General features: G+C 36.6%; 1 protein-coding gene across 6 annotated transcripts in view; it reads left to right on the top strand.

Annotated features, from left to right (window-relative positions):
• Positions 1–14,039, top strand: part of unc13ba (unc-13 homolog Ba (C. elegans)) — a 101,894-nt gene that overhangs the window by 59,409 nt on the left and 28,446 nt on the right. For all 6 annotated transcript variants that reach the window (XM_065250786.1, XM_065250785.2, XM_065250784.2 and 3 more), the window contains 3 exons: positions 10,097–10,240; positions 12,810–12,887; positions 12,992–13,069. In XM_065250786.1, the coding sequence (XP_065106858.1) occupies positions 10,097–10,240; positions 12,810–12,887; positions 12,992–13,069 (300 nt within the window). The remainder of the gene's footprint in view (positions 1–10,096; positions 10,241–12,809; positions 12,888–12,991; positions 13,070–14,039) is intronic.

The following is a 14,039-nucleotide window of genomic DNA, read 5'->3' as shown; positions in this document are numbered from 1 at the left end:
CAGTGAAATACTCCAATAAAGTGGCGGAGCTAGAGGGGTGTCTGGGGTGTCCAAAATTTAATACGCTTACTTTTTAAAAAATGTATTTCCTGTTAATTGACGTGTTTATTTCGACGTGCTGCAGCACAGCACATTTTTAAAAGAGGGTGCATAGTATTTGTCTTTTTGTGGACTGATTAAAGTCTATGCTTATAGATTGGGTTTTCTTTTTCTCTTACAGGCCTACCTGTTGAAGTCTCTGTCATTAAAGTTAACTAAATAAGAAAACAAGAAGAGAAAATCTGTCTAACTATAACTTTGTGACATAGATAAATCCAAATTTTTCTTTAAAAGGCTCAATTACTTTTTTGCCAAAAGTGTCTTTAAGGCAGTGTTCTTCAACCCTGGTCCTCAAGGACCCCCTTCCAGAATGTTTTAGATGTCTCCTTAATTCAGGTAATTCGGGTGTTTTAAATAAGGAGACATCTAAAACTTTCTGGAAGGGGGTCCTTGAGGACCAGGGTTGAAGAACACGTCAGACCGCGCTGACAGCTTCAGGCCAATCATAACGTTTTATACAGATGACGCATTTACCCCTGCACTGTTTACGGAGGTTTCCACACCCACGATGCTTAAAAGTCGAGCACACCTGAAGTTAACTTCCACATTTCTTCACCAAAGTTGTTTAAAACAGCTTACCATCTAATTGCCGACGTCCTTACACCCTCTGTGAAGCATAATGTGCAAACGCAGGTTCCGTTTGACGGGTAACTCAGTGTTGTTTGGTCACGAGCAACTTCGCGACCCTCAGCGTTTGCATTGCCACGGATGTAAAAACAACAAAATACGGACCGTGGATATTAAGTCGTAACCCGCCATTGTTTACAAATACAACAATGAGCTCGCCCGGCCACAGGTAACTTCAGCTTTCTCTCTGAGTTTACCGGTATTTTGATACTGATGTGTGAATGATGTCTTACTGGTAAAAAGACGTATTTACTGGTAAATTCATTCTGGTAAATTCATGGTAATTTACCAGAATTCCTGTGTGAAAGAGGCTATGGAGTATTACAAAGTAACATGAGACCTTTTGTTTCATTAACCAGACAGTAAATCAGTTGTGAGCAATAGAAAAGTTTAAAATTCAGCCTTACATTATGTTTACATGCACTAGCCTATAGGAATATTTATCTAATGTAATCTAATCATGAGATCCATCCAGATTTCTTTCATTGACTATGGACCCCGTAAAGTAGCCTTGGTCACCCCCTGCAATCCCATTTATTTAGCTCTGCCACTATTTTTATATAGACCTATATGGAGCGAGATATGCGTCTTTATTACATGCGATAAATTAAATGATCTGAGAGAAATAAAACTATTTGAAAGAAAAAGTTATCACACTGATAGCAAAGAAGCATTTCATTAGAAAAAAAAGAATATTTGAGAGAAAAAGTTTTCATACCAATAGCAAAAAATTATAATATTTGAGACAAAAAAAAGTTTTGAGAGAAAGTATTTTCTCATGATAGAACATAAAAAATATACATTTGAACTTTTTAAAATTATTTCTGAGAAATAAAATCTCTCAAGAATATGTTTTTTGCTATTAGTGTGAAAACATTTTCTCTAAAAAAAAAGTGTTTCTATCGAAACTCTTTTCTTTGCTCTCGATGCAATTTCTTGCTCTCGTGTCAGGATTTTGCTTTCTCTGTGAAAATTGTGTCATGGGCGGGGCCACGTTCCTATTGGCCAGTCGGGTAAGCATCGTCTTGTCTTGGGAATCAAACTGAATCATTACACCGTTGTTCGGTTCACCTAGATAGATGCCGTCTCTGCTTTTAGTTGAGCACGAACACTCTAATGTTTGAGTAAGATGATGACACACAACTCGATGGATAGCTGGCTGAGCAAGTTCACAGCACTGAAGATTAAACATTAAAAAATGAAATGGTACTCTTATTCATGAATGAATGTGTATTATATTATTAGCTTGCTAATCGCTAATTAGCCATCATGCTAGGTAAACTTGCAAATGCCAAATGAATGTTTTGATTCACTCCTTATTTAGTGAGTAGTGATCTAGTTTCTACCTTTGCACTTGCTAGCCTCAAAGCACCTGAAGAGTAACTGCTTGTTCATCATATACAACCTCCTGTATAACTTTCAACCAACGTTAGTGTGCATGGAAGGTGGCAATGCCACCCGTCCCGTGAAACACGGAATCGTCCCGTATTAACAGGCAAAATGACGCGTATCAAATCAATACGGGACGCGATTTGTCCCGTATTTTACATACACTCTTAAAACGAATGTGTTAAATTGAGACATCTTTCTTATAAGGACAACACATCTAGTGTTTTATTTACATGAACTCAAAATCAATACGAAATAACACATGTGTTGAATAGTTTAACACAAAACAATGTGTTAAAATTAACACACCCAGTGTTGTTACAAACATAACACATTATTGATGTGTTAAATTGTGACAAGTGACAAGAATTACACTTATAAAAAAAGTATGTCTGACATGCTCCAATAGTCATCTCTTGTCCTTTCATTCATTTCAGAAAGCCTCTATAGTCTATTTTCCTTATAGTTTCAGGTAAGCTTAAGCTTCTTATTGCAAAGCAGTTGGGGAGTTTTTGAATAAATCAAGTCCAAGTGAATGACATCAGAGGAGCGCAAGAAAAATTCGAGACAGCTATGAACTTGACAGAGAACCTTCCTGCGCCTCGTCCATTAATTGTATATAGCAGGAAAAGTTAAGTCTTCTCAGCGTGAGAAATAAAAGGTGTGGTGTGTAACCATGTGAACTGACTGAAATGCGTGTGTGACTCGAGTATTTTTTCCCTAATACTATTTTGAGTATCAAAGCATATGTTTAATCTATAATTACTAAGTTATGGATCTGTTAATTTAATAAGTTAATAAAAATATGGTTCACATCTCACAAGTTCCTCCAAAGCTTATTTTTTGTGGTGGTGGTTGAGGAGATTCTCCCTTTTATATGTAAAGCGCTTTGAGTGTTGCAGAAAAGCGCTAAATAAGTGTAACAAATTATTATTATTATTATTATTACTTTGTTGCCCTATTTATTGTCATAGCTGTGTATTCAATATGACCATAGTTGTGATATTGAGAGACTGAGTGCATCTGTTCACACTGATTTCAATAGCAGGCAGCTATCTTATTATAATGGTATCAATGTTAATATTTTTATGAAAACAAAAAAACACATTTAAGTTATGATATACCACCACTGGCACGTACGACATCGGGACTGTGGTCACCGTAGCCCCGACGTGTGTGGCCCCCCGCGCTGCGGCAGCTAGGCGTGTACTTCCTCCATGCACACTAACGTTGGTTGAAAGTTATACAGGAGGATGTATATGATGAACAAGCAGTTACTCTTCAGGTGCTTTGAGGCTAGCAAGTGCAAAGGTAGAAACTAGATCACTACTCACTAAATAAGGAGTGAATCAAAACATTCACCTATAGCATGATGGCTAATTAGCGATTAGCAAGCTAATAATATAATACACATTCATTCATGAATAAGAGTACCATTTCATTTTTTAATGTTTAATCTTCAGTGCTGTGAACTTGGTCAGCCAGCTATCCATCGAGTTGTGTGTCATCATCTTACTCAAACATTAGAGTGTCCGTGCTCAACTAAAAGCAGAGACGGCATCTATCTAGGTGAACCGAACAACGGTGTAATGATTCAGTTTGATTCCCAAGACAAGACGATGCTTACCCGACTGGCCAATAGGAACGTGGCCCCGCCCATGACACAATTTTCACAGAGAAAGCAAAATCCTGACACGAGAGCAAGAAATTGCATCGAGAGCAAAGAAAAGAGTTTTGATAGAAACACTTTTTTTTTAGAGAAAATGTTTTCACACTAATAGCAAAAAACATATTCTTGAGAGATTTTATTTCTCAGAAATAATTTTAAAAATTTCAAATGTATATTTTTTATGTTCTATCATGAGAAAATACTTTCTCTCAAAACTTTTTTTTTGTCTCAAATATTATTATTTTTTGCTATTGGTATGAAAACTTTTTCTCTCAAATATTCTTTTTTTTCTAATGAAATGCTTCTTTGCTATCAGTGTGATAACTTTTTCTTTCAAATAGTTTTATTTCTCTCAGATCATTTAATTTATCGCATGTAATAAAGACGCATATCTCGCTCCATAGACCTACCAGTGTTGTGGAAAGTTATTTACTTTTCATGGAAAGTAATGCTTACATTACTTTTTAGTTACATTTGCGTTACTTTTTCTTGGCTGATGATTGATCTCTTTCAGGACTTGCAGGTGTTTTTTATGACTGAAAAGTATAGAAATTGCATATTTCATCATAAAAATGTTGAGCTCTGGCCTGCCACCTCAGTTTTTGACTCAAACTGTTCCCACACAGGGGTGTACGCATAGAGTATAATGTGACTACGTTCAGTTTAATTCAGTACATAATTTTTTTATCTAATTAATTAAACTAAACTTGCATTACTGTTTTTAAAAAGTAACTCAAATATTAATGTGTACATTTAAAAAGTAATGCGTTACTTTACTCGTTACTTCCGAAAAGTAATATTATTACATAATGCACCTTACTTGTAATGCGTTACCCCTAACACTGGACCTAATATATATAAATATATATATACATATATATACATATATATATATATATATATATATATATATATATATATATATATATATATATATATATATATATATATATATATATATATATTAAAGCAATAAACCCCGAGAAGCAGTGGGTTACCAGTGCATTTTATAACAGCTAAGGGGCGTTGTTAGGCACGAAGCGGAGTGCCTAAACCCCCTTAGCTGTTATAAAATGCACTGGTAACCCAACGCTTCGAGGGGTTTATTGCGTTTATAAAACGGTTACTTCATATGCATAACGTTAGCGGGATTTTATAAAATAAAACACAAATAAGTTGTAATTATATTAGTACAAATATTACTCTTCCGCCAAACAAAGTAGTTCCTCAGAATCAAGTGTGACTGAAACAGAGCGCAGTTCCCAACCAACCCAGACACAGCAAAGACACAATGAAAATATGATTTAAGACTGTGGTGTTTATTTTATAAATCACCATTCATCTAATTTATACATTAACATTTATATTGTGCAACTGTTGAAGTGATGATCAAATATGCTTGGAAGCATGCTGAACTCTTTCCCCGTCAGCGGGTTTTTTTTTTTTAAGTTGCCACCCAGTTTTAGTTTAATGCCTTCCAGAAAAGTATCTTCTTTATATAAACATAAAATATCAAATGAAAGAACAGACCATCCGCTTTAAAACAAAAACAAACAAAAAAACATTTCATCCTACCTTCATTTGATCTCTTATCACCTTTCAAATTTTTTTATTTAAAGCGTAGATAATTCCATTTTTGTGAAGAACTTTAGTAAGAGATCAGATTCAGACGGAGCCATGAGCAGTACTACACAGTGTTTTCAGTGAATGCGTCAGTGTTTAAGTTGGGTAAGATCGCCACCCAGTGGATAATAGCGGACGTATGAACTTGACTTATAAACTCCTTAGACAACGTTTTCTCTTTATCGACGAGATGACTCAACAATATTTATTGACATTCATCTGGATATCGCCATTAATTGTGCAATTGTAGACAAATTAAAAATATGATTAAAGACTGTGGTGTTTATTTTCATAAATCAGTACGCAGCAACAGTGGCGCAGTGATACTTATGTAATGTGGTCTGAACCGTGAGGTTACCAGTGTATTTTATCACGGCTTAGAACGCGTTTCAACCAATCATATATATATATATATATATATATATATATATATATTCTATTATACTCTCACTGGGGAGGCTGAGCCCCCCTTAAATGAAAATCCTAGAATCGCCTCTGATGATGCTATAGAAAAAATGTAGTGGACGCTCTGACGCTCGAATACATTCTCTGGAATCCTTTCTAGCCGAGGTTTCAGCCTTCCAATTGGTTGCCACTGAACAAGTCTTTTATACAATTCCTTAAAATGTTAATTTATAACAAGAAAAATACTGAAATTAATAATTTTATAGAACTATACTATTTATTTTGCACAGAAATAACTGCTTGCTTACTTTCACTTTGATCATCTCTGTATTCACTTTATTTACAGAAACACCTGATGATTCATATAAAATTAGTTTCAGGAATCTTATTTTTATCATTTGAAAGTACACATTGACCGTAATATTAAATCACAAGAGAGACAATTGTGTCAGGCATAAATAAAGGCTCGGTGCAGATATTTTTCTGGTCATCACAGAAATTTCAGAAACAGCTTACCAGTTTTGTACCTCAACTTTTAACAAGATAACCACCCTGTTTAAAATACATTTTAAATATGTATACCTGTCAAAAAAATCTATTTGTATCGTTTAGTTTGATAAACTCCTAAATATGATATTAAATATGACGCGCAGAGCATCTAGCACATTTGGCTAAATTGAATTTGCCAGCAAGCAACATCGAAACAACAGAAAGCTATCCAATTATAATAAATAAAAACTAAATAATCAGGTAACAAGGTGCAGAACAAAATGTGTACAAAATGCCAATGCAGAGGAACCAAACGCAAGCCGCAAATGGTTAAATAACTTTTTCACATAATATTTGCATAGCATTATCATAAAAGGATATATATTATTGGGAGAAAGCTGTTATATGTGAAATTAGATGAGGTGACCCTTATATACCCAATATTAAATGATCCTTATTTCATAACATATCTGCAACAACTGTGAAATTGGTAGTCGAATCAGGCTTCTCCTATCAAAGCATTAAAGCTTCGACTCTTTGGGGTCATCCCTACAATGTCCAGCATTGGGTCAAAAAGGGGCAAGCCCAGCTGTTGCGTTAAACTAACCCAGAAAATGTATATATTTGACCCAACAATGGCTTTAAACAACACAGCATTATGGGTGCATAGATCAAATTACAACCCAAGAGGCTGGGCTTGTCCCTTTCTGACAATCCTGGGTTGAAAATAACCCAGCATTTTGTAGAGTGTAGGGGAATGTATGGACTTCAAAAACAAGACAGAACATACGGTACTGCTTGCAATTTTTTTTTTTCTCGTTTCTTGCTATTGATAGCCTCAAAACAAACTCTTAATATCTTTCAGAGATTTGAAGCTAACGAGCGCTGACAAATGCAGTGATTAGTTTTTCCTCTAGCACTTTTATTATCAACTCAGCCCTATAAATGTAATTTCTGACTGATTATAAACCTGTACACTGAGCAAGTAAACAACTGTCAACCACCAATCAGAAAGTCCTCGTGCTTTTCCAACAATGACGCCCTACAACCAGATCAGTCTGCCCTAGTAGCCACCTTGTGATGCACTGAAGGCACTGTATGTCATTTTCACCATCAGAGGTTACTAAAAAACAACAACAGCCACATCTCGATGATGCTGTTAAAGGGATAGTTCGGCCAAAAATGATATTAAACCCATGATTTACTCACCCCCAAGCTGTCCGAGTTGCATATGTCCATCGTTTTTCAGACAAACACATTTTCGGATATTTTAGAAATTGTTTTAGATCTTTCAGTTGATTAAATGTAATGTTACGGAGTCCGTCCTTAGTCCACGACCTTCAAGTCCAAAAAAAGTGCGTCCATCCTTCGCAAATTAAATCCAAACGGCTCCAGGATGATAAACAAAGGTCTTCTGAGGGTAATCCGTGCGGTGTTGTTGTAGAAATATCCATATTTAAAACTTTATTAACGTAAATAAATACCTTCCGGTAGCGCCGCCATCTTAGTCGCGTCCGCATTCAGGATGAGAGCTTACGCAGCCTACGGAGGCTACTCTGCTGCTGCTCTGTGCCCCCGCCCTCCGAATTTGTCATACGTCACTAAGAAAAGTGTGTACATTACGCTAATACTCTCTCCTGGATACAGAGGAGTCTAAGATGGCGGCGCTACCGGAAGGTATTTATTTTTGTTAATAAAGTTTTAAATATTGATATTTCTACAACAACACCGCGCGGATTACCCTCAGAAGACCTTTGTTTATCATCCTGGAGCCGTTTGGATTTAATTTGTGAAGGATGGACGCACTTTTTTTGGACTTGAAGGTCGTGGACTATGGGTGGACCCCTAACATTACATTTAATCAACAAGATCTAAAACAATTTCTAAAATATCCGGAAATGTGTTTGTCTGAAAAACGATGGACATATGCAACTCGGACAGCTTGGGGGTGAGTAAATCATGGGTTTAATATCATTTTTGGCCGAACTATCCCTTTTAAAGAGCGTGGAACGATTAGGAGTTGTAGTCTTTACCTTCACTGTCAACAGCCATCGATGTATTGAAATAAAATTTTACAATCGTTACATTATAACAGTGGTTCTCAAACTGGGGGCCGAGGGAGCCCAGTTTTAGGACATTTTTAAAAATACATTAATTTATGATAAATTAATGTGTAATTAAACCTTAGAAAAATAAGGCTACTAATCAACAGCATTACATTGTATATTTTAAAACATTTTGTTTAATTAAAATCGTATGTTTTGGCATGTTTTATGTTATACATTTTCTTTGGGGGCCACACAGGGCACAAGTGGGGGCCACCGTACACAAGGGGGGCCGCACTCTGAAAAGGTTTGAGAACCACTGCATTATAACATTACCCCACAATGTGGCTTGATAGAAGCCACAACAGAACAATGTACGGTAGATGTTACTACCGCATTCTGCATATTTTCGCATACAAACTGCTACGTGTGCATGCAGCACTGCGCAGGTTGATTAGCGTATGACATCAAACTATCATAAGGATTGCTTTTTTAATCGGTTACAATACGTAAAAGGTCCAGTGTGTTTTTTTAGCGGCACCTAGCGATGAGATTGTGAATTGCAAACCAACTTCAATTTCGAAACGCTAAGAGAAGATACGCTAGCTGCCAGAATACAAACATGTCGTCGACTGAGACAATGTAGGGACGAAAGGCACTCTGGAGAACAGTTTGTCCATTTAGGGCTACTGTAGAAACATGGGGGTGACTTCCATGTAAGGGGTCCCACACTGTATGTAGATAAAAAGGTTAATTCCAATCTGATCATATAGTATATTGCATTTCTGTCAAGACTTCCTTCTGAGAGGCTGTTTACGCTTGGCATTAACATGCGTTTTCGTCGATCGGATCACAAGTGGACGACGTTAATGCCAGGTGTAAACGGTGTTCAAAACTTTCGACCACTTTCAACCACATCCAGAGGTAGTCAAAACCACTTTCGATCGGATCGCTTTGGAGTTGCGGAACGCAAATGTGGTTGAATGTGTTCGAACAGCCACACGCGACCGCCTTCTCTCCGCCCATTTATCTAATCTGAGGTATTAAACACAAGTTTTATGTCTTTTTTTGACTTCTGGCGCGAACGTACGGTGAACAGTGCTATTTTTAGCCTTTCATTGATAAAACTAAAGCGTCTGATCTCCGTAGTTTCGTTTTGAAAGCGTGTGAAAGTTGCGCGATCCTATTTCATCAATTGCGCTGAAAATTCAGAGAAAGCTCTTACATATAAACGTACAAAACACTGTGCAGCATGTTTACTTGCTAAACAAGCAGTGGACTCCGACATAATATTAGTTTGCGTCCATATAAACTCATAATTACTCCCGCTCACGTTTGAATGACAGCAGAGAGACTCGCCCACCGTCTCACGGACCGTCCCCTCACAGTATTCAGGACAGAAGGGGTCGAAAGTAGACAAAAGAGACAGGTTTAAATACCAGGTGTAAACGTAATGTGTCTCTCTCGTCCACTTGTGATCCGATCGATGAAAACACATCTTAATACCAAGTGTAAACAGCCCCTTAAAGTCCCACATTGTACCTTTAATTGCTAAAACTGCAAATTCTCTGGATTTAAATATTGTTAAAAACAATTGGGATAATGTAGATGCTAGTAGTTTTTGAATATTTTTATGCAAAAATCTTACATATTGTACCTTCAACAGCCAGTACAAAATTACAGTGATCTAGTGTAAAGCCCTTAAGAAATCACTTGATCTCAGACTGATCTTATTTCTTGTCTTCAACAGTTCCAGCAGACATCTGAGCACGCTCTGTTCTCCTGTTCGGTCGTGGACATCTTCACTCAGCTTAACCAGAGCTTTGAGATTATCAAGAAACTAGACTGCCCTGATCCTGTGGTTGTCGGCCAATACAATCGACGCTTTGCCAAGGTGCAGACTCAATGGTGTACCATTCAAAATAAAGTTTATTGGTTTATTGAAAGACAGAACAGCAAATATAGGCATAAAGATCATAAAGTGAAGAGATAGATTGTTGATATGCAATCTTTGTTGAAGCCCACACAGGTTTGATAGAAGCTGAGATGTGTTTGCATTTTATTAAAGGGCACATATTATGCAAAATCCTCTTTTGCAAGGTGTTTAGTATAAATGTTTGGTGTGTATGTTCACACACTGCCCACACAAAATGAAAATAATCCTCCCACTTCTTCTTTTTTAATCCTCATTAAACCAAAGCAGTCTCATTGGACATGCTATTTAGATTTACTTGTTAATGTGATGTCACACTAACAAAGCCCCACCCACGGCCACTGACTGACTTGTTAATTGTACCCAAAAGCTTTTCTAAATGTGTTTGTTAACACGTTGCAGCACTAATGCATGATACTATTGTCCCGGACACTCCACTTTTTTTTTAAATATGCTGATTTTCCAGCTCCCCTAGAGTTAAACATTTGACTTTTACTGTTTTGGAATCCATTCAGCTGATCTCCAGGGCTGGCGCTACCACTTTTAGCATAGCTTAGCATGGCTGCAGCAGGCGTAGTGATATTACCCACTGCCCAAAAATAGTCCCCTTGGTTAATTTCAATAGCAGGGGACTATTTTCGGGCAGTGCGTAATATCACTACGCCTGCTGCAGCCATGTAACAGCAGCAAAGTCCTTGATTATTACGCCAGAATGAAAGTATAGTTCCTGACCATATCTGCCTAGAAAATCGCTACTTTTAATTTTCTGTCTGTCTTAGTCAGACATTGGGACTTGTGACTTGGTGACTTGGACTCGAGTCGACTTGAGTCGCTATTTTTGTGACTTGTGACTTGACTTGACAAAAAATAAAATATTTGAGACTTGACTCGGACTTGGAAGTTAAAGACTCGGGACTTGACTTGACTTGAGACACGATGACTTGAATGACTTGAGTGTTAATCACATCATGTTTTCAGTTTGAATATAAAATATATTAACTATTTTAAAAAATAAAGTTGACCCAGTTGGAGCGCAGGCTGAGAATGGTGATGTCATGACTGAATCACGACACTATCATTCGCCATGCCCTCTCGTACCTTACGCACACCACGCCCACTTAGATCAGATATCAACATGTCACCCGAAGGGGTAGCGAGGGTCATCGCTTTCGGCTTCAACAAGATGGCAAAAGACGAACAGTCTGTTGCAAGACATGCAACATTAAAATCACGGGCAGCCAGACGACAACCTCCAATTTCGTTCGTCATTTGAAGAGCCATTCTGCCCAGTAAGTGCTTGTCAGTTTGTTAATATCTGGTTAGTTAGTTTGTAGTTAGCTAATGTAATAACAGCTAAGAAAGCCATTAACCCTCATCATACCGAGTTAGGGACAAATGTAGTCAAAATAAGTTTAATTTATTTTTTTTAAATACTTCCCTTGATCTGAGCGGTACGAGACTTGGCTACTTTTTCTAAGTTTGCCACCTGCACACACACACACACACACACACACACACACACACACACACACACACACAGAAAAATGACTGGATTCTACAATATTAGGGCCGCTTTACATATCGCGTCTTTTGCATGCTCAAGTTCGTTATTTTAAATGTAGGCGCGCGAACGGAAGAGATTACAATTTTTGTTTAATTCCATGATGTATTTTACTGAACATGAGTATTTCTTTATATCTTTATATTCTATATATCTTTATTAAGATCAGATTCTGCAGGTAAAATTACAATAATAAGGTGACTTGACTTGGACTTGACTTGACCTACTACAGGACTTGACTTGACTTGACATAGCCTGTGACTCGACTTGACTTGACTTGCCCAAGAAAAAAAAAACTTGGGACTTACTTGAGACTTGAAGATTCAGACTTGAGACTTACTTGAGACTTGCACATGTGTGACTTGGTCCCATCTCTGGTCTTAGTACACGATGTATCAACAGATGAGTCAAGTTTTAAATAGGAAAAATATTGAAACTCTTTGGATATTTTTTTAGGGTGATCCTAATGGTCAATGGATTATGCTAAGCTATGCTAAAAGTGGTAGCGCCAGACACAGAGATCAGCTAAATGGATTCCAAAGTGGCATTTTTTGCTCCCCCTCAAATAGCGGCATTTTGGACATGCTTTAACAAATGATCTGTGGGGTATTTTGAGCTAAAACTTCCAGGCACACATGAGACTTCTTGTAATTTAATGGGCAAATATTATGCCCATTTTACATTAAAAACTTTTTTTATTTTATCTGTAAGCCATATATTGAATTTCCCATGGTGATGATCTTTGTCTGTTTCTATTGTTTGTTTTGCGATAATTTGCACATTGAGGTCTATTTAGGGGGACGGCTCAGGAGCTTAATGCATCTGCCCATGAAATATTCATTAATTTCCAGCAACATCAAGTTAATTTATCTGCCATTCCGGATCACCAGCTCAGTACGCCGTGTACCAGTAGACTTTCCAAATGGTAAAGTTCAGGTGTAAAACTTTTTTTTTTCTTTCCCATATCAGACCATCACCAAAGTGCTCATGCAGTATTGTGCTACTCTCACCAAGAGCTTCCCATCTTACTGTGAGAAAGAGAAGACTGTAAGTGCTCACTAAAACAAATGTTTTGCTGCGTTAAAACTAATCTAAGATGAGTCACATAAGGTTTAATTTCGCTCTCTCTCTCTCTCCTGTATCTACTCCAGCCGTGTATGTTGATGAATAACGTTCAGCAGATCCGTGTGATGTTGGAGAAGATGTTCGAATCTATGGGAGCCAAACAGGTCAGTGGATCGTGATATACTGTATCATTACACGGTTGTAGGAATGCTTGATTCTGATTGGCCAGTCGCGACATTTGCAGGTTTGTTATAACAAATTCTCAAAACTAAAACACACGGTACCTGGATGCTGCAAATCATATTACACAAAAATATTACACAAAAACTAAATATAAATATTTCTTTTATTAACACACATGACATAATTTTTACAATGATTAAACCAAATAGTTTGTTTGAAATTTTGTGCCTTTTTCCTCATTCATGAACATAAACATGCTTGCCAAGTTTGGACACGCTGATATGTTGTCCAATGATAGTGTACCCAAATTATTTTGTAACAATTTTGATGTTTGTGGGTCAATTTCATTTCACAGGAATATTAACTCATTCACCGCCATTGACGAGTTATCTCGTCAATTATGAGTTAATATTTAACTAATAAATATGCCTTTCTGGACGAATTTCAAAGTGAAAGTGTAAAACCGAATTTATCAAAAACAGAAGTTAAAAAGATTTAATGATTTATTTTAACTGCCTTTATGTTTGATAGTCATTCTGAGTCTGATCTCTAACATAAATTCCTTTACAAAAACGCAATTTTTTAAGCTTTTTGCTCAAAATGTTGTATTTTTGAAGAGAAATATCCATATTTCAGTGGTTAAATTAAGTGGAAAAAGTAAATATATAATGAAACGTTTTTTCCCCATTTTGTTTTGTTTGTTTGTTTGTTTTTTGTTTGTTTGAAAGCAGAAGGTGTGTTCTTTAATTTGATATAATTTGTATGTTTATATATTTATAGAAGATAATTTTTCCTGCAAGGAATTTTGTGAAACTTTGTTAAAATCACAAAATGCAGTTGGGCAACTTTTCTCAAAAAGGCAGGCGGTGAATGAGTTAAATTGTTTATTTAGGATGTTTTAAACATGGGTATGTTAAAAAAAATATGTTGCATGTAAATTTTAAAAGTAAA

The sequence above is a fragment of the Paramisgurnus dabryanus genome, chromosome 5 (assembly GCF_030506205.2).
Source record: "Paramisgurnus dabryanus chromosome 5, PD_genome_1.1, whole genome shotgun sequence".
NCBI classification, from domain to species: Eukaryota; Metazoa; Chordata; class Actinopteri; order Cypriniformes; family Cobitidae; genus Paramisgurnus; species Paramisgurnus dabryanus.
Note: the sequence above shows the minus strand (reverse complement) of the source record. Positions and strands in the feature narration are given on the sequence as shown.